Source organism: Vombatus ursinus, unplaced genomic scaffold (assembly GCF_900497805.2).
Source record: "Vombatus ursinus unplaced genomic scaffold, bare-nosed wombat genome assembly UNPS02003292.1, whole genome shotgun sequence".
In the NCBI taxonomy this organism is placed as follows: Eukaryota; Metazoa; Chordata; class Mammalia; order Diprotodontia; family Vombatidae; genus Vombatus; species Vombatus ursinus.
The window spans coordinates 11,047,728-11,075,679 of NW_020943070.1; the positions used below are offsets into that span (position 1 = coordinate 11,047,728).

At 42.6% G+C, this 27,952-nt stretch overlaps 1 protein-coding gene across 2 annotated transcripts in view; it reads left to right on the plus strand.

Moving 5' to 3' along the window:
- Window positions 1-27,952, plus strand: part of APPL2 (adaptor protein, phosphotyrosine interacting with PH domain and leucine zipper 2) — an 82,862-nt gene that overhangs the window by 16,303 nt on the left and 38,607 nt on the right. For both annotated transcript variants that reach the window (XM_027873027.1, XM_027873017.1), the window contains exons 2-4: window positions 1,082-1,180; window positions 20,399-20,458; window positions 21,491-21,562. In XM_027873027.1, coding sequence (XP_027728828.1) covers window positions 1,082-1,180; window positions 20,399-20,458; window positions 21,491-21,562 — 231 coding nt within the window. The remainder of the gene's footprint in view (window positions 1-1,081; window positions 1,181-20,398; window positions 20,459-21,490; window positions 21,563-27,952) is intronic.

Here is a 27,952-nt window from a genome sequence, read left to right on the forward strand (position 1 = left end):
GGGCAGATTTAGGCCCAATGTGAGGAAAAGCTGGCATTTAGACTGTGGACTGGACTTCCTGGGAGATAGTGGGCTCCCCATCTCAGAGGTGTTCTGGATGACCCCTTGAGAGGGGATGCCACAGACAGAATTCTTGTGCAAGTACAGGTTGGATGAGATGGTCAGGGAGGCTCCGCCCACCTCTGAGGTCTTGTGAATCTTGGAAGAGGCCCGCAGTGGCAGACTCCCAGCCAGATGGCCGGCTTATGGGATGATTACACATGCAGGCGTGCAGGCCCTGATTTACCCGCCCCAGGTACCCAGATAGAACTGATAATGAGCTTTTTATTTGGACTGGCAGGTGGGACTCTCCCTGTCGCACCAGGTTGATTGGATGGCCCATCCTGGGGCTTAGATATGGGATCGAGTCAGGTCAGCCAGCAGGCCCCTCCTGATTTTAATCCCCTTAAAATGTGATTTTCTCCCCTTCTGTGGCCTTGACAACTGATGCTCATTTCCCATTCCCTCTTCCCACGCACCATCTCCTGGAAATTACACAGGGAGCTCGAAATTAAGGGCCCCTGGAATTTTGTTCCCACCGATGTCAGAAATAAAAGTATCAAAGATCCAAGGCTTGGCAGACAACACCCCCTGGCCCTGTGTCTGCTTGTGATGCCAGTGTGTTTTTCCCAAAGTAATGCTGAAAGGACATCTTCAAAATGTTGTGACTTTTCAAGGCAGCAGAGTACAGTGAAAAGGGCATGGGATTTTGATTCAGAAGAACTGGGTCTGAAGCCCAGCTTTTGTACTTAATTACCGCCTGTGTGGCCTTCCCCACTCTGAACCTCAGTTTCCTTCTCTATAAAATGATTAGGTTTTATGTCACATTGCTTGCTTTCTCATTGAGGGGAGTGGGAAGGCTAGAGAGAATTTGAAACTCAAAAAGTTTTAAGAAGTGAATGTTAAAAATTATTTTTACATGTAATTGGGGGGAAAATAAAGTATTTTAAAAATGTAAAAATAAAATGATGAGGTTGGACTCCAAGGCTGTAATTCTAAGACCTATGACTAAAATCTTCCTCTTTTTTCTCTTTTCTTTCAGACTCGTTCCCTACTGAGTGTCTTTGAAGAAGATGCCGGGACCCTCACAGACTACACAAACCAGTTGCTGCAGGCCATGCAGCGAGTTTATGGAGCCCAGGTATGATGGTCTCACTTTTCTGACAATGCATACCTGTGCCCTCCTTCCTAACTAACCTTGGGGGATCTTCTAGAAGTCTGCCTAAAACTAGCATTTTAGAAAAGGGAATCAAATTTTTGTTCTCTCTTATTTTTTTTCTTCAATTACATGTAAAAAACATTTTACATTCATTTTTTAAAATTTTGTGTTCCAAATTCTCTCTCTTCCTCTCTCCCCTCTCCCCTCCTTGAGCTGGCAGGCAATTTGACATAGATTATACATGTGCAGTCATGCAAAATATATTTCCATGTTAGCCATGTTGCAAAAGAAAACAGATTGAAAAAAGAAAGAAAGAAAAAGAAAGAAAGAAAGCCAAAAAAGTCTGCTTTGATCTGCGTTCGGCCTTCATCAGTTCTTTCTCTGGTGTGAATAGCATTTTTCGTCATCAGTCTTTCAGAATTGTCTTGGATCGTTATATTGCTGAGAACAGCTACGTCATTCAGAGTTGGTCATTGCACGAAAGGGAGTCAGATTGGCCTTGTCTCTCCTTCTTCCCTGAAAAGGACTTTGAGGATGCTTTGATTTAACTGAGATCATGGGATCTTGAATTTGTCATTTTCCAGATGAGGAAACTGAGATTCAGAGAAATGACTTGTCCAGGATCACACAACCAGTAAGGGTCTGAGGCAGGATTTGCAGCCAGGTCGTCCTGCATTCAATCCTGACTAACCTGTCCTATTCTGCCTCCTTTGTACAAGGAGGGTGGAGTCTAGACCAGTTGATCTCCAAGGTTCCGTTTGGTTCTAGATTCTAGCCAATACAAAAAGGAATCTGTTGGGGCCATCTGGTCTAATCCCCTCATTTTACAGATAAGGAAACCGAGGCTGAAAGTTTAAGTGATTTGCCTATGGTTGCAAAGGCACTAATTAGCAGAGCCAGAACCTCCCTGGTAAAGATTGGAAAACTGGCTACTGAGGTCACTTCCAACTCTGAAATTCAGTGACTCAGAACCCGGAGCCTCTTGACTCCAAATTCAGCTTGCTTTCCTCCGCACCATTCTTTCCTTCTCAAGACAAGGGGCTCCATTTCTCTCATAATCGCAAACTGATTTGGCTTCTTAGAGAGAGGGCACAGAGCTGTCTTTTTATTTCTTGAATTCACTCCAGGCAGAAAACACTAGAACATCTTCTTGCCAGCAACGTGTTGGTATTTCTGCCGCTGGTATTCTCATGGATTCATGTCCTTTGTTCACGTCTAACAAATTCCCAACTTGTCAGTGTGGAAGGATAAAGATCATGCTTCTTTAAATACTTATTCTGAAAAGTTTAAGTCATAGGTCTAAGATTATTGAGGACTGCCCCCAAGTTCCTTTTTTCTGTTGAGGGGCAGAAATACATATGTGGCTTGCAAACAAGACACTTCCCTGGGGGGGGGGGGGAAGGTTGCTAAATAGTGAATGTAAATATTTTTAAGATTAAGAAGCACTCATGTGACCAAAATATTTCTAGTAGCACTTTTTGTGGGACCAAAGAACTAGAAATCAAATCTATGCCCATTGATTGGAGAATGGCTTAACAAGTGGTGGTAAATTACTGCACTGTAAGAAATGATGACTGTGATGAGTGCAGAGAAGCATGAGAAGATTTATATGAACTATGCAAAGGGAAGTGAGAAGAACCAGGAAAACAATATAGATAATGACAAGAACAATGCAAATGGATAGTATTGAAAAGCGAACAAAACTGAAGGCTGGCAAATTAAAATGACTAATTTGGTCCCAAAGAAGAGATATGAGAAGGTATGCTCCTACCTCCATTTGTAGACGTGGGAGACTGTGAATGTGTGTCAATTACTACATAAAATTTCAGACGTGGTTCATATGTTGGTTTTGCTTAACTGGGCTTCTCCCCCCCCCTTTTTTTTTTAATTCTTTGTTATAAGGGAGGGTCCTCTAGGTAGGAAGGGAGAGGCATAGGGATAGCTTAAGAAATGTAGGTGATATGAAAAAAGAAGATATCAGTAAAAAAAATTTTTTTAAAAGAACCAAAATCATAATTAGGCCAGGGTGATTAGGACCTTATTCTAGAGCACCAAAATTTAGAGGGATCTGCTAATTCAGCAACCCTGCCAACTCAGGGGTTTGTCAACTCAGTTAGGAAAAAAAAATTGAGCTTAGCGCCTTTTTGGAAGAATAGTGAGTTAAATTAGGAAGCTGCCACATAGCACCCTCATAGTGTTGTGGGTCACCATTCATGGGATTGGGTTCTGGGTGTCTTCTTCTGCACTTGTTCAACGACATTTGTCTCCAGAAGTTGCTTTGAGGGATTATCTGGTATTTCCTGCCCTGGTCAGAAGAATTGCTGACTCTGTCCCTGGTATGTTTGTATTGGTATTTGTGGATTTCTCGCACCTGAAAATATTGGAATAGGAATTTAGTAGGTTTGCGGTTTCATATGCAATCATCTTTTTTATTGTACTTTGTTATATAGATCCTTGTTTTGCTACATAAATTTAAAATAAATAGAAACTGAATAGGACAGGCAAACAGACAAACAAAAAGAATTGTTTGTTGGAATCCTTGGGTTCGGCATGGTCCCTTGTACCAGCTACACAGTAGTGAACTTGACAAAATGGGAAAACTGAGTTGTGATCATCATTACCCATTCCTACCCAGGACTACAGGACTGGAGCTAGGCAAATGCATACACTTCTCCCATCCCCTCTTTCTCTTTCTCACTCATGGCCTCCAGAGAAATTCTACATGGTCTGTTATGCCTTATATAGCTTTTGGATCTGGATTGTGATTTCATTAGCTCAGGGAACTCCCAGCATGGAAATTTCCTCTACCGGTACAAATCAATGTGTACTCTACAACTCAGCATCTTGAAATATCCCTGGGACACCAAGAGGTTAAGTAACTTGCCCAGCGTCCTTCTTTCCATTTCATTCCTTAGCATTGATTTGTTTACTACTTCAGAGCCCCCAGATTTGTTTACTGACCCTCGTATAGGGAAGGCTGCAGGGAAGATGGTAGGAAAATGCCACTCTATTCCCCCTTCAGGTCTCCCCCTCTAGCCAGACCAACACCACCAAAATACCCCTTCCTGACCATCACTCACCTACATTTACGTTTTCTTCCCCCATTAGAATGCAATCTCCTTGAGGGCAGGGATTATCCTGCTTGCTTATCTTTGTACCCCAGTACTGAGCACTGTGCATGACTACACAGTAAGCATTTAATAAATGCTTTCCATTTCCAGTTTGAGGACTGCTCTCCACACACACATTAAAAGCTGCTTAGTAATCATCAATTACCAATATGTCATTAATTACCATTGGTAATATATAATAGATACCGATTATAATAAATAAAATGTAACAGCAGGGTGCTTAGCTCATAAGAGAATATTCACAGTAGCTCAGAAATTCTATTTTAAGGATAATTTAGACAAAAACCGAAATTGCTACGTGAACACAGCATAGTTAGCAGACTCGATATTGACCTGGTACTACCTATAACTAGCAGTGCAGTCTAAAGCAAGTCACTTGACCTCTCTGAGCCTCAGTTTCCTTATCTGTAAAATGAGAGAATTGTAGTAAATGGCCTCCAAGGTTCCTTCCAACTCTCAGTCCCATAAAGAGACATTTCCTTCCCTGCCTTCTTCACTGGGTTAGGGTGAGGCTCAAATGAGATTGTGTGTGTGTGTGTGTGTGTGTGTGTGTGTGTGTATGCATGCAAACAATGAGAAGTGTCAAGGCTATGCATAGGTGATGTGTGATTTTCACTGACTTTGAGAGAAAGTGAGATATGATCTTTTGAAGGAGGAGAAAGGGAAAAATCAAGATTTTGCAGCATCGTGATGGGACGGAGTGGTTAGGAGGCAGGACAGTGTGGTGGATAGAGTGTAGGACCCGACGTCAGAAAGACCCAAGTTCAAATCTTGTCTCTGATACATCCTACTCAGTCAATAAGCCTTTATTAAGCTCTGACAATGTGCCAGGTACTTTACTAAGCCTTGAGCATACAAAGAAAGGCAAAAATAGTCCCTGCCCTCAGGAAAGTGACTCTCTAACTGGGGAGATAAGATGGAATATATAATAAGTATCCTGAGTAGATGGAAGGTTATCTCATGGGGGAAGGTATTAACAGTTGAGGGGGAGGGGACCTGGGATGGCCTCCTGCAGAAAGTGGAATTTGAGCTGAATGTTGAAGGAAGCCAGAGATTCTAGGAGGTAGAGGTGAGAAAGGGAAAGCACTTCAGGCCTGGAGGACAGTCCATGCAAAGGCTCATAAATGGGAGATGGCAAGTACCATCTGAGGAACTGCAAGTAGGCTAACATAGCTACATCATTGAGGGTGTGGAAGAGAAGAGGAATACTGAATCGTGGGAAAAGGCCTGTTGTAAGGGGCTTTAAATGCCCGACAGAATTGTATATTTGATCTGGGAGCCCATTAATCAGGGAAGTGACATAATCAGGCCTATGTTTTAGAAAAATCACCTTGGTGGCAGAGTGGAGGATAGTTTGGAACAGGAAGGGAGAAGAATTGAGGCAGGCGGTCTAGTTAGAAAGCTGTTGCTTTCCAGGTGAGAGGTGATGAGGACCTATCTGTGTGAGTAGAGAGAAGGGAATGGATACAAGAGATGTTTTGAGAGTAGATGTCACAAGAGATGGCATAGATAGGATTGAATCTATAAGGAGAGTAAGAGAGGAATCCAAGATGGCACCTGGTTGGGAGCCTGATGACTGCGAGCATGGTGGTCCTCCCAACAGCATTAAGGAAGGCTTTGCAGAACCCTGGACAGCTCACTTAATTTTTCAGAGTCTCAGTTTTCTCCTCGGTACAATGGAAATAACATTACTTGCTACCTCACAAGACTGTCATAACCCTCAAATGAGCCAATGCCTATATAGTGTTTTCCAGACTTTCAAGTGTATAAAAATGGCAGTAGAAATTACTATTACAGCAATGAAGGCATTTTGAACTGATTGTTGCCGCCCACTGCATTCATTATCCCTTTCTGTTAATAATTCAGGCCGTTTCGGTTCCATGGCTCAACCTCCATTTGGCCCCAGTGTGGTTAGACCTAAATCCTTTCATCGGTTTTTTTTTTTGTTTTTGGAGCATATGTTTCTGTATTATTGTGATGAATTTTGTTGTTCAGTCATATTCAATTCTTCATGAACCCATTTTCTTGGCAAAGATACTGGAATGGTTTGTCATTTCCTTCTCCAGTTCCTTTTACAGATGAGAAACTGAGGCCAACAGGGTGAAGTGACTTGCCCAGGGCCACAGCTAATAAGTGTCAGAGGCCAGATTTGAACTCATGAATATGAGTCTTCCTGACTCCAGGCCTAGCAGTCTATGCACTATGGGACCACCTAGATGCCCATTTCCCATGAATAGCCTAAATAAATAGCACCATGGAAATTGCCATTCAGGAGGCTAGCAATGTATTTTGTTATTTGCTGTTCAGCATCCCGGCTTCCGATGTTTCTACTCATGCTTTACCCAGCTGTCAGCTGATATTCTTAAAGCATATTCTTAAAACACAGGTCTGACCATCTCATCCCCCTGTCTCCCCACCCCCAAAACTCTCCCAATGCAACTCATAAACTCAGAGAGTTACCTAGAGCACTGAGAGAGAGGTCAACAACCGAGGCAGTACCAAGGCAGAATATTTACATCTTCAGGGGGATTGAAAAGCCCACCCTAGAGAGCTACTACCCACTTTTCCAGTCTTACTTCCTAGAATAGTCCCTTTTACCCACTCACTATTCCAGCTTCCTCCCAGTTAGTCCCCACAGGCTGGAATACACTTCTTCCCTGCTGACACCTCATAGGATCCCCTGGCTTCCTTCAAAGCTCAGGCAGCACTTCTTATAGTTGGCCTTTCCTGAGCCTCAGTGGTCAGTGCTTTCCTCCCACTGAAATCATTTAGATCACTTTGTATATGTGTTGTATTTATTTTTTTATCCAAATGTTGTTTTTCTCTCTCCTCCCAGAATATAATCCCCTTGAGGGGAGGGGCTCCTTTGTTTTTTGTCATTGTATCCCCAGTGCCTGGCACATAGCTACTGCTGTTTCATAAATTAACTGAATTTCATTTAATTCAGTGACTTTAGTCCTGAAATCTAATGATTGCTAATTGACTTGGAGACCTAGAAATTTTGGAATGCTGTCCTCCAGGCTCTGGCCCCTTCACTAGAGCCTCCGGTCCCCATTTCCACACTGCCTCAGGTCTTTACCTGGTTATGTCCAAGCACCCACTCCAGCATTTGTTTCCTTTGAACCAGAAACTTGAGTGTGGCCAAAAAAGAAGCAGGCCTTGCATTCCAAGAGGCTGCAGCTCAGAGCACATGACTTTCACACGGGCTTTCTCTTTGGCCAAAGACCTCCCTCCCTCCCATCTCTAATTTTCATGCAGAGGATGTGAGTGAGACCATCTAATCCCAGCTGCCAACCCCAGTGAACAGCCCGGAACAGTCATGGGAACAGAGGCATCAGGATCGGCTGTATTTGGGTCCCAACTTTGTGCATGCAGTCTTTTCCATTTAGGATTTGCAAATAGCACAGGGTCTCTTCTTTGATCCGTTTGTTTAAAAATGGGTTTCTTTTATCCAGACAGATCGCCTGAATTTCATTTAATTCCTTTTAGTGTTCCCCCTGCCCCCTCCCCCAGTTATGGTTTTCTTAGTTAGTTATTGTCTAACTCTACTGATTCACTGAAATGCACTCTGAATCAACTTCTATCCCCCTCCCCTTTCCCATGTTCCCAATGTATTTACAAACTACCTTTGAGACTTTTTTTTTTAAATCAGGCATTTAGGAAAGACTTACATCAACAGATACAAAATGAAATGAGCAGAACCAGAATAATAATAATAATAATAAATAAGAAGAAGAAGAACCATAATGACTACAATGAAAATAGAAAGAAAAACAACAAAACAAAACAAAAGAAGAGATGGGAGAAAGCATGGCCCTTGGCTCCTTTGCAGGGTTGGAAGAGCCTATGTCTGGAACAGTGTAAATAGATAGCTTCCGATTTTTTTTAATATGTTGATTAGTTTTGCTAGACTTTTATTTTCTCCTTTATTTTCTTATTTGTTATAAAGAATTACTCACTGGAAAGGTTAAGAGGGATGGATATATTGGGAAATGTAGGTAATGGAAAATATATCATTTTTAAAAATTTTTAATCAGGTATTTATGAGGGTATATTTTAAGAGGAAGTCTGGTACAGTGGAAAGAAAGGTCATTCACTGACTTTGGATCAAAGGAATTAAATTCAAATCCTACCTCTGTGACATTGGACAAAGTTGTTTAACTTTTCTGGGCCTCAGTGACCTCCTCTGCCACCTTGTAGGGTTGAGGTCTCGTCTCACTCTAAATCTAGTATCTTTATGATCAGTTTTGTCCTGGAGAAGCAGCCCAGCACGGTGGATAATTAACCAAAGTCAGGAGGACCTGGGATCAAGTCCTACTTTTTATTCTGTGTGCTTGCTATGTGACCCTAGATAAGTCACTTCCTTCACTTCTCAGTGCCCCAGGCACCTCTCTACCAGTTGAAGAACAATTGATCTTTATCGTTATTTTTAATTTTTGGTTCTTGATATATCACAGGTACTTAATCAGTGGCTGCTGATTGATTAGTAAAAGGAGTTTTCTCACCCGCAGTTCCCTATGCTTTTTTTTTCTTTTTTGGAGGCAATCAGGGTTCAGTGACTTGCCCAGGATCACACAGCCAATAAGTGTCTCAGGACAGATTTGAACTCAATTCCTCCTGACTCCGGGACTGGTGCTCTATCCACTACACACCTAACTGCCCCTTCAAAATCATAGGGAACTGGGGCAGGTGGTACAGTGGATAGAGCACCAGCCCCAGAGGCAGGAGGAACTGAGTTCAAATCTGGCCTCAGACACTTATTGGCTGTGTGACCCTGGGCAAGTCACTTAACTCATATTAGTTTCAGTTCCTCATCTGTAAAATGAGGACACACTGGAGAAGGAAATGGTAACCATTACAGTATCTTTTCCAAGAAAACCACATGGACAAAAAGTCCATAGGGTCTTGTAGAGCTGGACGTGATTGAATGACTGAACAAATGTCATTGAAATAACAGCTCTAGACAAGAAGAAGGAGGAGGAGGAGGAGAAGAAGAAGAATCTCTCATCATTCAGACAACAAAAAAATCAAGGCTGATTTGTGTTTATTTTACTGTACTTTTATTTTGACTTCTTGGCCTAGAGAAAATCAGGGTGAAATAATGGATAAAGAATCAGGCTTGGGGACCCAAAAACCTGCGTTCAAATCCTGCCTCTGACAGATAGAGGCTGCATGATCCTGGGGAGGTCACTAACCTCTCAGCACCCCAGGCAGCCCTCTGAGACGACAAGGTGTACAGCTGCTGATCTGCTTCTATGAGGGGAGCTTCCCTGGGAACCCCCCACTCCAGAGGTTCCCAATTCTGTTGCTGTTGTTGGCTGAGAACCCCTTTCAACAGTAACAACAAAAATGTGTCATGAGTGCTCATGGACGCATAGTACTACTCATAATATTCTGCAGTTATTTACTGCTTAAGGAATCATTAAAGAATTTTTCTGCACGAACCCCCTGGATCACGTTCAGACTCAAACCACTAAATGGGAGCCAATGCCCAAATCTGAGGAAATCCCTGGCCTGGACCCAAAAGGACCTTGCCCAAAGAAGACTCAATAAATTCTTGTCTAATTGCATTGTTGAATTCATACAGTCGAACAGCAAGCATGTATTAGACTCCAACTATGTTCAGGGTTCTATGGTAATCAATTAACAATCATGCATTTATTAAGCACCTTCTGTATATCACATGTTGTGCTGTTGTTGTTCATCCTTCATTCTCCAAGAGGACCAATGACCATGCTAAGGCGTGATGCAAAGAGGACAGAGAATAGTTTGCACCTTCAAGGAGGTCATAGCGTACATGTATGTGTGTGTATCAAAGATGTATATCTGAGTAGATTAAAGTCTTGGTAAGACTGGAGAGCTTAAATGGGGTATAGAAATCTATCCTGCCCTATAGGAAAATAGAAGAGGAAGGGGATAAGAAAAGGGGGGGAGAGATAGAAGGGAGGGTAGATTAGGGGAAGGGGTATTCAGAATGCATGCCATCTTGAGGCAGGGAGGGAAGAGATGGGGAGAAAATTTGGAACTCAAAATCTTGTGGAAGAGAACGTTGAAAACTAAAAATAAATAAACTTTTCAAAAGATTTTAAAAAATAAATTAAAAGCTATTAATGTAAAAAAAAAAAAAGACTGGAGAGCTTAAACAGGCCAAATTAGAAATTTCTGTATTTTTCTGATTTGTATGACTCAGTCTAAAAAACAGGAAGGGAGAGAGGAATAAAGTAGGGAAAGAATGAGCCTTGTAGGTGTTAGGAGCCAGTTGGTGGGAAATCCTAGAGATGACCTGGTTTCCCCTCGAGATTCAGGCCCTGGAGATACAGCATCTTTCATTGCCTGGGGTCAGGGCTCTTCTCAAACCATTATTGAGAGATTTCAGAGCTCAGAGGATCATACACTGAGACCTTGAGGGACAGGAGAAGCCCTCTAGTCCAACCCCCACACACGCAGTTAGGTGGCACAGTGGATAGAGCATTGGGCTTGGAGTCAGGAAGGCCTGAATTCAAATCTAGCCTCAGACACTGGCTGTGTGACCCTAGACAAGTCACTTCCCCCTGTTTGCCTCAGTTTCCTCATCTGTAAAATGAGCTGGAGAAGGAAATGACCAACCAGTCTGGTATCTTTGCCAAGAAAACCCCAAATGGGGTCATGAAGAGCCGGGCATGACTGAAAACAGCTGGACAACAACAAACTGAGGTTTAGACACCAAGGCCTCAGAGTGGGGCTTTCCTGGAGAAGAACCACCATCTTTAACTTGGGTTCAAAGTGGAAGGAAAATTCTTGTAGTCTCGTCATTTTTCTCCTACAATTCTTTTTCATGCTTATTCATTTTTGCCTTCATGTTTTTATTTTGTGCATTTATTTTAAAAGTTTTATTGATGACTTTTGTGTTTTTCCTCACTCTCGAGTCCTCCCTGTAACCAGATAAAGTAATTAAATAAAATGCAAACTATGCCACATGACCCAAGCTGTGCTCAGTTCCCATGATCCTCCTGCTCTCCACCAAGACGATGGAAGCACAAGTGTTCTCCTGAACCAAAATTGGGCAGTGTAACCCAGTAATTCTCAAACTTTTTGGTCTCAGGACTTCTTAAAACTCTTAAAAATTATTGAGTGACCCTTCCCCCAAAGAGCTTTGTCACTTGTAACTACTGATACCTTCTGTATTAGAAATTAAAACTATCATGAGGAAAACAGTCTTGACTGTGCAGACCAACTGAAAGGGTCTTGAGAGCTGATGCTGTAATCAGTTAATCAGAACGTATTTATTACACTCCTATTATGTACCAGGAACTCTGTCAGGTGCCGGGCGTATAAAGACAAAAATGGAACAGTCCCTGCCCTCAGGGTGCTGTGGACATAAATAAATATATTCAGAATAGAGACAAAATAATGACAAGATAGTTTGGGGAGGGGCTTCCCCAGCTGCTGGGGAGTCCAGGAAAGGCTCCATGAAGAAGATAGCACTTGAATGGAGATTCCAGGAGAGTCAGGGATTCCTAAGGTAGAGGCAAAGGGACAGGCAGTACAAAGGTGCGGCGATGGGAAATGGAGCACCATGGTGAAGGCACAGTAAGTGAATCAGTATAGCTGGAACACAGAGTGAGAAGAAGGAAATAAAAACATAAGAAGACTAGAGAGGTCTAAAAGAGCCAGACTCTAAAGATCAGATTTGTTTATATTTATAGATTCTAGCCCAGGGGTGGGGAACCTGTAGCCTCGAGGCCACATGTGGCCTTCCAGGTCCTCAAGTGCGGCTCTTTGACCGAATCTGAACTTCACAGAACAATCCTTGCAGGTTCCCCACCCCTGTGACCTGGAGGTAATAGGGAGCCCTTGGAGATTGTTGAAGGGATGAGAGTGTGACAGGTAATCTGCTCATGGACAGCTGGGTGGAGGATGGATTATTTAACTGGTCAGTGTTGTTTTCATCTACATTATGCATCGTGTGGCATTATTGTGGTTGTGTATATTATTCTCGTGGTTCTGATGACTTCTCACAAGCCTTCCCTTATTTCCCTGAATTCCTCTTATTCATTTTTTCTTGCCAACTATTATCATTATATTACATTTGATGGCCGTGATTTCATTGCCACACCCCTTTGAGAAGCCACCATCTACCAGCACAGATCAACAACTGCTCTGCAACTCATAATCTCAGAAGATTGTTGTTCACCCATTTCAGTCACGTCTGACTCTTCGTGACCCCATTTGGATTTTTCTTGGCAGAGATCTTGGAGTGATTTGCCATTTCTTTCTCTGGCTCATTTTACAGGTGAGAAAATTGAGGCACACAGGGTTAAGTGGCTTGCCCAGGGTCACACAGCTAGTAAGTGTCTAAGGCCAAATTTGAACTCAGGTCTTCCTGAGTCCAGGCTTACCTCTATCTACTTACCTTTGCCTAGGGACATTGAAGGGATAAGTGACTTGGCCAGGGGTCACTAGGCAGTATGGGTTATAGGCAAAGCTCAAACCCAGTCCTGAGGCCGGCTCTCTCTCTTCCATACCAGAATGCCTGTCATTGTGTTTTTAGCTCCTGCAACAGCCAAGCAGACATGTGGAAGAGAGGCGTCTACTGGGGTTTCTTCTGGTCCCTAGGGAGCTCACAGAAAGCTTTGAGACTTCTAGGCTCTTTTGTGAAGCACCGCTATTGACAGGCCCCAATCATTACCTGAAACAACCTCTTGGCCCTAGGTAGACTGTATGTTTCTCCTCCCCCACACCCTTCATTTTCCTAAGGCTCACAAGCCGACCACGTCAGACTTTCGTTTGTGTTTTCTCCCTGAAAATTAGAGACAGGAGCGAGGCTTTGAAGAGAGAGAAACAGACAGAAACAGAGAAGACAGAGACACAGAGACAGAGAGAGAGAGATGGTTCTGGTGTGAGATTTATCCTGTTGGCCTTAAGCAGAACCTGTTGCTGAGACTTCAGAGCTAACTGTGGTGTGGGAGCTCAGTTTGGTTTGGACTGTTACTCAGTTTAATTAAGTTGAAATGGGATACTCCGATCATTTCATTAGCTCATAAAGATGCTTAAGCTACAATGAACTGTCTTGTGAATATATTACACAGTCACATTTTCATTGTTAGTCAAAGGAAAAATAATTAGTAATTTGAGTCAACATGGAGTGAATTATCAATCCCTTATTTTTTAAATTATTATTTTATTTTTAAATGTTTTGCTGTGATGTCTTTTTTTTTAAACATGATGCCATTTTCCAATAATCTTTCTCCCCCATAGAGCCTTTCCTTTTAAGAAAGTAGTACAGGGAGCAGCTAGGTGGCGCAGTGCATAGAACCGGCCTTAGAGTCAGGAGGACCTGAATTCAAATCCAACCTCAGACACTTGACACTTACTAGCTGTGTGACCCTAGGCAAGTCACTTAACTCTGATTGCCTCACCAAAAGAAAGGAAAGAAAGAAAGAAAGAAAGAAAGAAAGAAAGAAAGAAAGAAAGAAAGAAAGAAAGAAAGAAAGAAAGAAAGAAAGAAAGAAATATAGAAAGAAAGAAAGAAAGAAAGAAAGAAAGAAAGAAAGTAGTGCAGTTAAGTGAAACAAACCAATATATTGGCCATGCCTAATAGCATATGCCTCATTCTGCGCCTGTAGTCCCCCACCTCTCTCCTGTCTGGCATTCCTATGGAATCATAGATCATAGATTTAGAGCTCGAAGGGACCTGTGAGGTCATGTAGTCCAACTCATTTTACAGATGAAGAAAATAAAGCCCAGGGAGGTTAAATTTCACATACGTGGTAAGTATCAGAGGTGGGATTTGAATTCCTGTCATCTGACTCTCCAGTCATGCTCTTTCCACTGACCCATGCTGCCTGTCCAGATTGCATTACATTGACTCAGGTCTGTACTTGGTTTTTTTTCAATGTTGCTTTCTTTTACAGTGTTGTGGTCACTGTGTAAATGGTTCTAATTATTCTGCTTGTTTGACTCTGTATCAATTTATCATCTTCCCACATTTCTCAGAATCCTTCCTATCATCTTTTCTTTTTTTTCTCTTTTTTTAAATTAATTTATTTATTTTTAGTTTTCAACAATCACTTCCAAAGCCTTTTGAGCTTTAAATTTTCTCCCCCTCCCTTCCCACCTTTCTCCCCAAGATAGCATGAAATCTGATATAAGCTCTATATGTACATTCCTATTAAACATATTTTCACATTAGTCATGTTGTAAAGGAGAATTAGAACCCATAAGAGGAACCACAAGAAAGAAGAAACAAAGCAGAAGGAAAGAAAGAGAGCAAATAGCATGCTTCCATCTGCATTCAGACTCCAAAGTTCTTAATCTGGATGTGGATAGCGTTTTCTATCATGAGACTTTTGGAGATGTCTTAGATCCTTGCATTGCTGAGAAGAGCTGTCTATCAAAGTTAGTCATCGTACAACGTGGCTGTTGCCATGTACAACATTCTCCTGGTCCTGCTCATTTCACTCAGCATCGGTTCATACAAGTCTTTCCAGGTTTTTCTGAAGTCCCTATCATCCTTTCTTCTGGAGCAATAATACTCTGTTACATTCACATAGCACAATTTATTCAGCAACCAGGATCCTTATTTCTCCATCGCTTTTCTATAGCTACCTACTTTAGACCTATTTTTCCCTACTCTGGAACCTCAAAATCCAACTACGGTGCTTTTGGCCAACCACTATGGACCATGGGATTTAGAGGTGGAAGGAACACACAACTGGGCGGGAATTGGAACAGATAACTGAAGGGATGGTTGGATTCTCTGTGCTTTTGTTTATCTCTGTCTTCTATTAATATTTACTCCAGATAAGAATAATCTAATGAGCTTTGACCCACAAATCCTATTGCAATGCCTCAAGGAGGTTGTTAACCAAGGAAAGCTCCCAAATGCACCAAATATTAGAACTGTACCTTCTGTGGTAGCAAAGAGCTAGAAAGAAGTGGACGGGCATTGATTGGGGAATGGCAAACCAGTGGAGGAACGTGAATGGAATAGAATATCACTGTGCCAGAAGGAATGATGAATGTGACAGATACCAAAAAGTAAGGGAAGACTTGTATGAATTGATGTTGAGGGAAGTAAGCAGAGCCAGGGAGACCACGGACATCCTCACTTCAATGAAGAGGCAGCAAAGGAAGTGAAAAGCCTGCATTAGAGTTGGGAGTTCGAATCCCTGGATCTGAATCTCAGCTCTGCTGCTCATTACCTATGTGATCTGGACCATAATGCTTACCCTCTCTGCGGGGTTTCATTTCTTCATCTATAGAATGGCCAAAGGCGCTGGAGCCAGCTCAGACTGGCTGATGCAGAAGAAACCATTGTTACATTTTCGTTGTGAGCGTTTACACCTCAGAAATCAGCCAGGGCTACTGATCAGAGCTTGGTTGATTGATTAATTTGTTGCTTAGCTAGATGTAAGAAAGTGGTGGAGAGTGTTAGTAATGCAGGTTAAACTTCCAAGTGTATTTTGCAGGCATTCCCCGAAGTACTTTTTGTTAAACATTTACCAGTACATCCCTGCAATGCTTTCCAGCTCTCCAGCTATGATTCTGTGATCTATGGCTCGAAAAGCACTTTCAGGAGAGAGCTGGGGAGTGCAACTAGGTCAACTAGCCTGTCAATAAGCATTTATTAAGCACCTACTATGTGTCAGACACTGGCCTAAGTGCTCATAAGCTGGGGATCACAGGTGGGTAGAGTCTTGGCCTTGAGTCAGGAAGCCCTGCACTGAAGTCCTGCCTGCTCAGAGTAGCAGTATAACCTTGGGTAAGTCATTGTACCTCCATGAGTCTCAGTTTCTCATCTGTAAAACAAGGGGTGGACTCAGGAGCCTCTCAGATCCCTTCCAGAACTAAAGCTACAATCCTCCAGTAAATCTCTGCCCAGAGGCCTCATCATGGCCTGCAGGTAACATGGGATCAAGGAGGCTGTGCCAGTGGAGTCTAAACTCTTGTGGATCCTAGGTCAGTCTGTTTTTGTCAAGCACCTACTACGTACTAGGTACTGTGCTAGGTGCTGGGGATACAAAGCATGAAACAGTTCCCTACCCTCAAGGAGCTTACATTCTACCAAGCAGGAAAGTCTTGATGTACAAGCCAAGATCCTGCAGGGAGAAATGAATATTTCTCTCTTATATCCAATAACTGATTATTGTATCAGGACCAGGGTTTTTCCCCCTTTCTACTTCCTCACCCAGAAATCAACAAGTGTAGGAAATCTCAAAGATTTACTCAGGCCAGGATCTTAACAGACAGTAAAAGAAATTCGAAATTTGGGTTAGTGGGTGTATTCCTGCTCGTTGTGTTTGCTTAGACAGGTCTGGGGAAATGTGGATCCTCTTTTGTCAGACAACTGGTATGGAAATCGATGTCTCTTTGACCAAGATTTGGGTGACACAGGGCACGTATCCCAAGACCCTTGTAATATAGCCACATATACTCTTCAAAGGGCATATAAACTTCAAAGGGCGTATAAACTCAAAGGGCACCACCATGAGGGGTCTTTGGTCTAAGAAAGAAAGCCAAATGACCATCCTTTTATTAATAACCTTCTGGATTTATTAATAAAATGATTAATTATCCAGAAACCATGTCTCTCAAACCTTTTTAATCATCATACTGCCTAGCTAAGATCCAAGAGGCTTACTAAGGAAAGGTCAACAACCAGGGGATGGAGCATTTGGCCACAGCAACTTCCCAAAACTGTCCTAAGGATGGTGATCTGCACCATTAAAAGGGCCCATGTGACTGAAATCACATATCCTAGAAGCACAGAAACAATCTGGGATCAGCTCAACTCAGCAGTGTTTGGGTGGCTCTGGATCACAGCCACGGTCGGCCCTCCAGGATGCAGCAAGATCAATAAGCCCTTTGCCAGCAGCTCTGTTTTTCTTTCAGGTTTGCTAACAGCTTATCTTTCCTCTTCTGCCAGCCACCAGTCAGGGAGGCTGGTGTTTGACATGGGCTATTAACCCATGTCTGCGCCTTTTGTCCTATTATCTTCCATAGTATAAGTCTATAAAAGAATTATTGGTGTTCTTGCTAGATGGACTAACAGAGCATCTGAGTGGCTGTTCCTGAGTTCCAGACACACAGCTAGTCAACCAATCAGTCAATCAATCATAGTAAGCACTGGGCTACAAATATAGAACCAGAACAGTCCATGCCCTGAAGGATCTTATCAGATGAGAGAGAGATATGGGAGCAAGGGATAACCACAAGTATGATAAGTAGGTAGCTGGAATACTGGACTTAGAATTAAGAAGAAGTTAAAGAGTAGGAATTCTGCCTTAGATACTGGCTCTGTGACCCTGGGTACCTCAGGTAGCCTCTCTGGGCCCTGGTCTTTTCACCAAGAAAATGGAGGTAACAGTAACACCTATCTCACATTGTTGGGAGAATCAAAGGACATGTTACATTAGACCATGAGCTCCTTGAGGGTAGGGACTTTCTTTTGCCTTTTGGTGTAGCCCTAGCACTTAGCACAGTGCCTGGCACATAGTAGGTGCTTCATAAAATATGCAAAGTCTTTTTGTGCAAGTCTTAAAGCTCTGTATAAATGCTAACAATTATTGTTGTAATGTAAATAAATGCAAAATATCTTGGGAGTTGGAGAGGCACCAGCAGTTGAGAAATCAGAGGGGCCTCATAAAGAAGGTGGCACTGGTGCTAAACAGAAGTTTCTTATGGCAGAGACGATTTCTTCCTTCCTTCCTCTCTCTTTCTCTCTCTCTCTCCCCCCCTCCCCCTCTCCCCCTCTCCCTCTCCCTCCCCCCTTCCTCCCCCCTCCCTCTCTCCCATCACCCAAAATTGACACTTCTTAAATAGAGGTAAATTGAATGAAAGGAAATCCTAAGAGGAACCTTAAGGGTTACCCAGTCATTGAATCACTGTGTGGAGGAAGGGGGAAAGAAGAGCCCAGGTCTGTGATTTCATTGGCCTGTATGAGCTTCATTTCTTAATGCAGGTGAGCAATCTGTAATTAATCAGTAAACATTTATTAGGCTCCTACTATGTACCAGGCACTAAGCTAAGCACCAGACAGTATTAGAGAGTTTTCTGGGGCACTAAGAGCTTAAGGGACTTGCTCATAGTTACACAACCAGTATGTGTCAGAATGAATGACATCCTCTAGTCACTAAAAGATTTTCAAATTTCAGAATGAATATTGCTGAACATGAGATGAAAATGCTGAACATGAGATGAAAATCAATCAAGTCAGGTTATCACACAGAATATTGGGTAATATGGAGTCCTAGAGTAGGAAGGAGGGAGGAAGGAAGGAAGAAGGGAAGGAGGGAGGGAAGAAGGGAGGGAGGTAGGGAGGGGAGGAGAAAGGAATAACGCTGCTGGCATCTCACAGGCTGTGGATTCACTGGCTGCAGGAGGTGAGAGCTCTGTAAAACCTGCAGACACAGTAGATCTGGCATGAACAAATTTCAGATTGGCCTAAAGCAACAAGCTATGTCCAAAGACATCCTGCTATGCTCCTTGATCAGAAAAGATGCTTTTGCTTGGTGGATAAATGACAATACATATTCTGATCTTTTTCTTTATTGCCAATAAAAGAACACTGATGGGGTAGGGTGCTCATTTGTCTTACATCCTGAAGTGTTTTGGGGGAAAGATCACATTCACACTGGCCTCAAAACCAGGAGAACCTCAGTTGCAATACAGGCTCGGATGTGGATAGCAGCATGGTACAGTGGAAAGAGGACTGACTTTGGAGTCAGGAAGCCTTGGGTTCAAATCTTACTTAGTTACTGCCTAGCTCTTTATCTTGGGCAAATGACCTTTCTCGGCCTCAATTTCCTCACCCCTACAACGAGGGAATTAGTTTAGATGACTTCTAAGATCTCTTTCAGTTCTAAGTCTATGAACCTCCTGACCTATGAATTTATTAGTTGTATAACCCTGGACATGGAATTTGTCCTCTCTCTCTATGCCTCAGTTTCCTCATTTGTAAAATCAGTCTAAATTTCCTTCCAGCTCTGAGTCTGTGAACCCATGAACCTATGTATTTATTAGCTGTGTAACCCTGAACATTGCTTCAACTCTCTGGACCTCAGTTTCCTCATCTGTAAAATTAGGGTTGGTATCAAAGGATCGGAGATCTGGAACTGGCAGGGACCTTGGAGATCGTTGAGTCTGACTCCCTTATTTGACCACTTTAAGTGAATCAACCAGAGTCATATGGATAGGAAGGGTCTAAGGTGGGAATTGAACTCCATTTTTAAAACTTATCTGATTCCATATGCAGGCCTCTCTATCCACTCTACCATTCTCCTTCTCAAGATAACCTTGAAGATAACCTAAGTCTATGGGCCTATGATCTTACCACCCTGTGCGATCTGGGCAAGTCTTCTCTGAGCCTCAGTTTCCTCATCAGTCAGATGGGGATAATAATAGCACCTCACCTTCAGGGTTGTTATGAGATGAAAAGGAGATGATATTTGTAAAAGCTCTTTGCAAATCTAAAAGTGCTGTATAAATGCAAGGTGTTGTTGTGATCATTGTTATTAACCAACAGAAACATGGCGTGGGGCATTTGGCAGTGACGTTTGGCAAAGGGATGGATGCTTTGTTAAGCTTTCCCGAGAAGCTCACATGTTCTGTCCTGACCCCTTCTTTACTTTTGTCCAAGGGAGGTGGAGTTGAGTGGCAAATTATTGTTTTCTCCTTTTGCCCAGTGGTGCAATTTGATGCCAGGAGATCTGTGACAGGTTTTTCCATTGCTTTTTGGAGCTCTTGCCAGCCCAGTTCCAAAGGCAAGGAAGAATCAAATTCGGCTTGTTGCTTGATTGTTGCCAAGGAGGGCAGTGAGACCGCTGTGGTTGACAGCTTGTGGTAGTGGGGGGAACAAAGGGAATTAATAATTGGGTTTACACCCAGAACTTTCTGACTCCAGGGCAATCCCTTAGCCCACTACACCACAATGGTTCTTGTAACTGACCATAATCAAGCAAAGAATAAAATGGAGGAGCTGTAAATGTACCTTGAATCTGACACTCACAATAAGGAAAGATCTGAGCTGGCTCTTGGAAGTCCCCTTATACACTTTGAACTCACATCAGTATCTCTTTTTTCCCTACAGAATGAAATGTGCTTAGCCACCCAGCAACTTTCCAAGCAGCTACTGGCCTATGAGAAACAGGTAATTTTATTCAATTCAATTCAATCCTATAAGCATTTATTAATCCCCTGCTGTATTCGAGGTGTTGTCCTAGGCACTGGAGATACGAAGGGAAAAAATGAAACTGTTCCTGCTCTCCAGATGTTTCCATTCTAGTTGACTTGATAAGGGCATCGTTAAGGGGAATTTCATGGTGTAATTCTCCAAACCAATGTTCTCTGTAATAATTATTAGGAGATCGAAATTTTTTTATTGTATTTGTTAAACCCACATTATGTGTTCTATGAATGATTCCTGCAAATGGCAGCAAAAAGTTTGAGAAGGGCCCAGGTTGAAAGGCATACCAAGCAATTTAAGAGACACCATCCTACCTTTTAATAATTTACTGTTTCAGAGAGATAGCCCTGACTAGAATAGATTAAAAGCATTGTGGACGAGGGACAATATGTCATAGTGGGTAAAACTGGCCTCAGAGTCAGGAAGACCTGGGTTCAACTCCCACTTCTGACATACTGGCTATGTGACCCTGGGCAGGTCATTTTACTCCCAGGCAATTCTTCAAAAGTAAAGTTACAGAGAAGGTGCTGACCAAATTGGTAGAAAGATTTTCTTCCTCACTGGAAGTTCCTTATACCAGTGAAATTACAGGTTCAATCCAAAGAAAAAGGTTATGGAGAACTGGACCAATATTGGAGGAGTTGATAAAATAAGTGAGTAAATGAATTCCATTGGGGTTCATTTACAAGAAGAAGGATGAGGGCCAATAATGGGGCAGCCAGTGTCAGGAAAAATGCATGTATTGATGGGGTAGGATGAGAAGAACTCACACCATCTCTTCTCGTTAGCCAAGGAAGGCTTCCCCTGTTCTAAAATACAGTTATCTTTGAAGGAACCCTTCCCCCGATCTTGTTCATTGTGATTTTCTTTGAGAAAGAAGGAGCTAGTTACAAAGGCAGAAGGCAGCCTCGTGGAATCACTGTGTTTACTCTATTGCTGACCCCTGTGGCACTCTGATAACACCTGGTTCTTTTTTATTTTTATTTTTTATCTTAGAATTTTGCTCTTGGTAAAGGAGATGAAGAAGTCATAACTACCCTCCACTATTTTTCCAAGGTGGTGGATGAGGTAAGGTTCTTGGGAAATGGTTATATGATTCTTTTTCTTGGGCTTTCTTCTGTATTTTAGATATTTTAAAATTTTAGATCTTTAATAAATAAACATTTTAGATATTTACTTAAAAATTTAGATATTAAAACATTCTCAGGAGAACTAGGTGACCTAGTTTATAGAACACTGGACCCGAAATCCAGAAGACTTAAATTCAAATCATTCCTTGGACACTTATTAGCTGCGTGACTCTAGCTCAGTCACTGAACCCTTGCCTCAGTTTTCTGATCTGTAAAATGAAAATAATAATAGTGCCCACTTTCCAGGGTTGTTGTGATGAGCAAATGAGATCATATTTATAAAGAACCTTGCAAACCTTAAAGTGCTACGTAAATGCTAGCTGTTATCATGTACTGATCTGTAGATGGAATATTTATTTCAGTACAATACGGGTCCGTGATTTCTTTGGTGTGGGAACTCTTTACCCTAATACAGGTTGTGAGCTATCTACGATTTCTATAACCTTAAAGAGTTGCTTGGTGCAACTACAGTTGCATCCGTGGAGGGAATTTTCACTTTCTACAACTGGATAAAATTTCAGATCTGGCACAGAAAAGAAAAGAAACATGTTGTTTCACTGGGATGGGCACTCATGCCATTAAAACAGAGAGCAACCCCTGTATGGCTTGTTGGGTGGTCTTTAAGAGTCACTGTGACTGAAATATGCAAGTATTAATGATCACAAAAGCAGCTTCCATTCATCTAGCACTTTCCAGCTTGTGAAACGCTTAACATGCTAGATCTAATCAGATGTGCATGAACTATAGGGCATGAAAGGGTTATTACCCCCATTTTACAGATGAGGAAACTGAGACTCAGGGAGGTTGAGTGACCTGCCCAGGAACACCCAGCTAGGAAGGTCTTCCTGACTTCCTGACTTCAAGGCTAGCTCTTTGTCCACACAGAGTAAGTGCCCCACTGCCTTACCTTTGGACATCGAGTTATCAGGAAAAGGTTAAATCCTGCTCAGCAGGATTTAAATGGATAAAATTTAAAAGGATTAAATGGATATCCATTTAAGAGGGCCAGGACTGTCTGTTTCACTTTAGAGATGGATTGGGGGAAATGGGGAAAATATCCTTCTTTGAGGGCATGGCTATGGGTAATTTCCAGGAAAATGGTGGAATCCACTATTGTAGGGAACATTTTCACAGTTGTCCGGTCAAAGTGTGGCTTCTGTCTTTTAACTTGTTCACTTGTCAAAGATATCGTAGCAGGATTGATGCTTCAAGTGGGGACTGAGCCTCATGAGGGGTTCTCAGCTCTTTTCAGTGTCCCCAGCACACAGTACAGTGTCTGTACAGTACCTGGCACATAGTAGGCATTTAATAAATACTCGTGGATTGATTGAGTAACATGACAGCGAGAGTCATTGGAAATGAGTATCTGTAGATTGAGAACATATACTATGACAAAGAGCCTCTGTGATTCTGCAGAACGCTTTTAAATGAATTTGTATTTTATTCATTACAAAAAGAGCTACATATATTTTTAAGTAGTCATAAGTGCATCTGAGCTGCTTGAGGCTGCTCTGGCAGACAGTTCACTGCAGAGGAGGTACTGGCCTGCATTGGTGGAGGGAATTTCCTGACCTGGGAGTTCCCTATCCCAGTGAAATGACAAACCTGGTCCTTATAGATCCGGAGAGGCCATGTGATATCATGAATTGTAATATCAGGGCTGGCCTTGGGGTCAAGTGTCTTCTTCTGATCCATCCTTCCAACGCCTTAACACTAAGTTTCATGGGAACTGCTGCTCGATATCGGCAGATGGACTTTCCATACCAGGAATCCCTCCATAATGACAGAATCATGGCTCTTAACCCCCAAAAAGCACATATATGTACAGGATAGTAGGTATTTAAAACATGCTTACTGAAGTTGAGAAGTCATCTCTTCAGCTTATGGCGGATTGGTTTGACTGTTTATGTATTTGTACGTGGAGGCGTGATATAGCGGGAAGGTTAGGTTCTGGAGTCAGAGGACCTGGGTTTAAATCCTGCCTGTGACACTTGCCTGTAATGACTCTGGGTGAGTCATTTCCCTTCTCTGGGACTCAAGTTTCCTGATTTATGAAATGGAAGAATTGGATTAGGTAGTCCCGAGGGTCGCTCCCAGCTCTGGAGCTTTGATTCTAAATCACTTATCATTTCTGGGCCTCAGTTTCCTCATCTGTAAAAGGAAAGGGTTGGATAAGATGGTTCCAGAGATCCCTTCCAGCTAAGAGCCTATGATCTCTGCTCACAGCCCTTCCAAGGCTAAAGAAAAGCACCCGCTCTTTTCCTTTCTTTCATTCATCTGCGTTGAATCTGGACGCGTTTCATTCTGACCAAGGCCAGCTCCAAGGAGATGAGGCCAGCCCGCACGCAGGATCCCAGGTGAGGGGCCTGAAATAACGGAGCTGACCTCAGCTTTTGCTGTTACCCGGCCCCACCCAAACCGGGCTGATTTCACCAGGCATGTTTGGTCTGCTTATCTCTGTTAACACTGAGGAAGAAGGCAGTGAAGTATAAGAAAAGCATCCCAGAAGCCCTAAAGATCTGGCTGCCTAAATTTATTCATAATAAAATAAAAACAAAATTTTTAAATAAGAAAAGGGTGCCATAACATAAGTGTGGGGTCTCCCAGCTGAGGCCTGAGTGTTTGTGAAAAGGGGCTCTTGGCAGAAGGAAAGCAGATGAAGCTGCATGGTTGTCGGAAATCACAAGTGTCTGTCCAGGCATCGTCTCTGGGCCATCCTCCACCCCTGGAACTCAGGAGGCCCACAGATCAAGAACCAACATAGCAGAGCCTCCAAGGTCTCTCCTAGGTTGGGGGTTCTAACCCACCAAGTCAGTTACATGAAACAGTTACTGTCTTGTAGGAAGTTACTGTCTAAACTATCTAACAAAGGTGACATTGTTACAAAGAAGTTTGGAAAACAATGTACCAACAAATGAAGCCTGACCAAACAAACGTTGACAAGAAATAGTGATCTTTAGAGAAAAACAAATTGGATATATGTATCCATGTCAAAATTGGAAGTCTCCTTTAGTCAACCAATCAACAAACATTTATTAAGCACCTACTATGTGCCAGTAACAATGCTAGGTGCTGGGCACACAAAGCCAAAAAAAAAAAAAAGCCAAAAAAAAGTCCTTCCCTTCAAGAAGCTTACATTTTACATTTTACATGCACAAATAAATAAATAAATATATATGCTACGTAAATAATAACAATAAAATAACAACAGCTATCATTTGTATAACACCCTAAGGTTAGCAAAATGTTTTACATATTATTTCACTTGATCCTCACAGTAACCCTATGAGGTAGGTGCTATTATTAGACCCATCTTACAGACAAGGAAACTGAGGCACAGAGAGGTGAATTGCCCAGGGTCACACAGCTAGTAGGTATCAAAGGCCAATTTTAAATTTGGGTCTTCCTGACTCCAACTCTTGGGCTCTAACCACTGTGCAAAACTTGCTGCCTAATTGAAGGGCATGAGATGTGGTGATGCGTGGTGGGAGAGGATCATGAAAGGCCTCATGGGGGAGCTGGAGCATGAGCTGAGCTTGGAAGGAAGGGAGGGATTTTAAGAGGTAGAGGAGAAGGAGTGTATGTGAGTACAATGAGATGGATTTTTTTTTAATGTAATTAAGGAGAAAAAAAAAGTAGACCCATTTTCCCACTTCCCTTGGGAGTCAGAGGACCCGAGTGTTAATCCTAATTCAACTACTGACTAATTATGTAACACTGGACAAATCCCTTAGCCTCTCTGAGCCTCAGTTTCCTCATCTGTAAAGTGAAGGGGTTGGGCTAGATAATCTGAAAGATGATTTGTAGCTCTAAGTCAGGGAATCTATGAAAACAATAATTATGAATAATAATTCCCATTCATGTGGTATTTTACGGGTTAATAAGCACAATGACCCTGTGGGGTCGGGAGTAAAATATTCCCATCTCACTTTATAGATTAGGAAAATGATGCCCGGGGTCACATGGCTATTGAGTAGTGGGCTCCAGAGGAGCCACGTGGTGTTGTAGAGAGAGCACTGGACCTCATCAGGAGACCTTGGATGCCCTCATCACAGACCTAGATGTCTGCTGTTTTCATGTTACTAATATACCCCTGCTGAGACATCAGTGCTAGATTACCAATCAGGCCTGCTTTCCAATCCTGCCTCTATGCCTTATTGCCTCTGTGTCCTTAGACAAGTCGCTTTGTACCTGCAGGCTTCAGTTTCTCCATCTGTAAAATGGGAAACAGACTAAATATCCCCTAAGACTCTTCCATTTTGACATCTCTGTACTACAATCCGAAACGATAAATGATATTTTGAAAGGTATTGCCAGCCTTTAGCTGCAGTGGGTTGGGTTGGAAACAGACGTAGGAAGGTGCCTGCTTTCCAAGTTAGGTTATTTGCTTGAAGCCTCTGGATTCCTGACCATGTATTTAGAGCAGTAAGAGATTATCACCATTCTTGGGAGGGATCGTAGATTTAGGGCCAGAGGTCATCCAGTCTAACCCACTTTAACCCCTCATTTTAAAGCTGAAGAATTAGGCCCTAGAGAGTTATAGTGACTAACCCAAGGACACACAGGTGGCATGTGGCAAAGGGAGGATTTGAACCTAGGTCACAGGATCAGAGATGTGGTGCTGGAAGGCTGCACCTCGAAAGCCATCTAGCCCATTCGACTCATTTTACAGCTGAAGAAAGAGCCCTTATTTTGGAGTCAGAGGTTGTTGTTATGCTGAATTGTTTCAGTCACATCTGACTCCGTGCACCTATCTGGGGTTTTCTTGGCAAAGATGCTGGAGTGGTTTGTCCTTTCCTTCTCCAGCTTGTTTTACAGATGAGGAAACTGAGGCAAACAGGATGAAGTGACTTGCCCAGGATCACACAGCTAGTAAGTGTCCAAGGCTAGATTTGAACTCAGGTCTTCTGATTCCAGGCCCAGCACCCACTGTGCCACCTAGCCGCCCAAGTCAGAGGACCTAGGTTCAAATCCAGCCTCTTCTAGAAACATTTTATTTCAAAGAGGGATTAAAAATACCTTAACATTTAAATTATTATTTTTGCCAGGACATTCACACTTCCTCTAATTCTCTCTCACTCCTCTGTTCCCCTCTTCCTCTTTATTGACTTTTTCCCCAGTGTTCTATGTGTCTATAAATAAAATGGGCATAAATAAATAAACAATAAACAAAAATAAACAAACCCAGCCTCTTGTTACCTGTGTGACTTTGAGCAAGTAATTTCCCCTTCCTAGGACACCTGCCTGTGTCCTTATCCATAAAATGAGGGTGCTAGATGACATAGCCGCTGAGGTCCCCTCCGCCTAACTCGTGCCTCTCTGATCTGATGATTTGTGCTGCTTCCTAAATGCCATAGCCGAGGACAAAAGATGGCTATCTCTTCATAATGAAACATTTTCAGCGAGTGACTCTAAGTGTGAATTGTCGGAGCTGAAATGGACCCCAGGGATCATCTGGTTGAATCATTTCCATTTCCAGATGAGGAAACAAGACCAGAGCAATTAAGTAAATGGTTTGAGGTCACAGAGGGACAACACTAATCCCCAGGGCCTCTGACTTCCAGCACCGTGTTCTTGCCTCAGTCCCAAACTGCTCCCTATTTGGGCTCCAAAATGGCCCAGGAGGAGAGTTGTGCATAGGTGGCCGAGCCCAGTGGCTTCAAGTCATGGCACCTCTGGGGGCCTCAGTTTCCTTACCTGTAAAATGAGAGCTTTGCACTGGATGGCTTTGGAGGCCCCTTCTAACTCTGGCACTGGTAACCTATAATCCTTTGTTTGTCTGGTTTTTAAATGTGCAAATCTGAATGTGAACATGGTTTGTGATCAACTCAGATGAGGCGCCAGGGGAGGGGATTGCTCCCAGCTGCCACCCCTGGCCCAAATTTGGGGGAGGAACCTCTTCCTCTCTGCCCAAAGAGCTTGATTAGATTCAAACAAAAGAAGCTGAGAATGGAGATGTTAGAATGGAGAGAATTGTACAGGGAAACATGGCAATAGAAACACTCAGGAAATGTATTTCCTCAAAAGCCAGAGGGGCACTGAATGCGATCCTTCTTTATTTACTTCCTTCGTCCTCTCTTAGGTTTCAGTTTCCTCCTGTGGAAAAGGAGTGGGTTAAACTAGATCAGTTCTAAAGTCCCTTCCAGCTCTGACCTCTGACCTGTGATCCTTCCTCTCTCCCTGGGCATTTTTCTGATCTGTACAATGAGAGGATGAGATGAGGCAGCCTCCAAGGTTCCTTTCAGTTCTGAAGCTGGTATCCTATGAGCTTTCCTTTCCTTCCTTCTCCCTCCTTAGTTCCCTTTCTTCTTTCCTCCCTTCCCTTCTT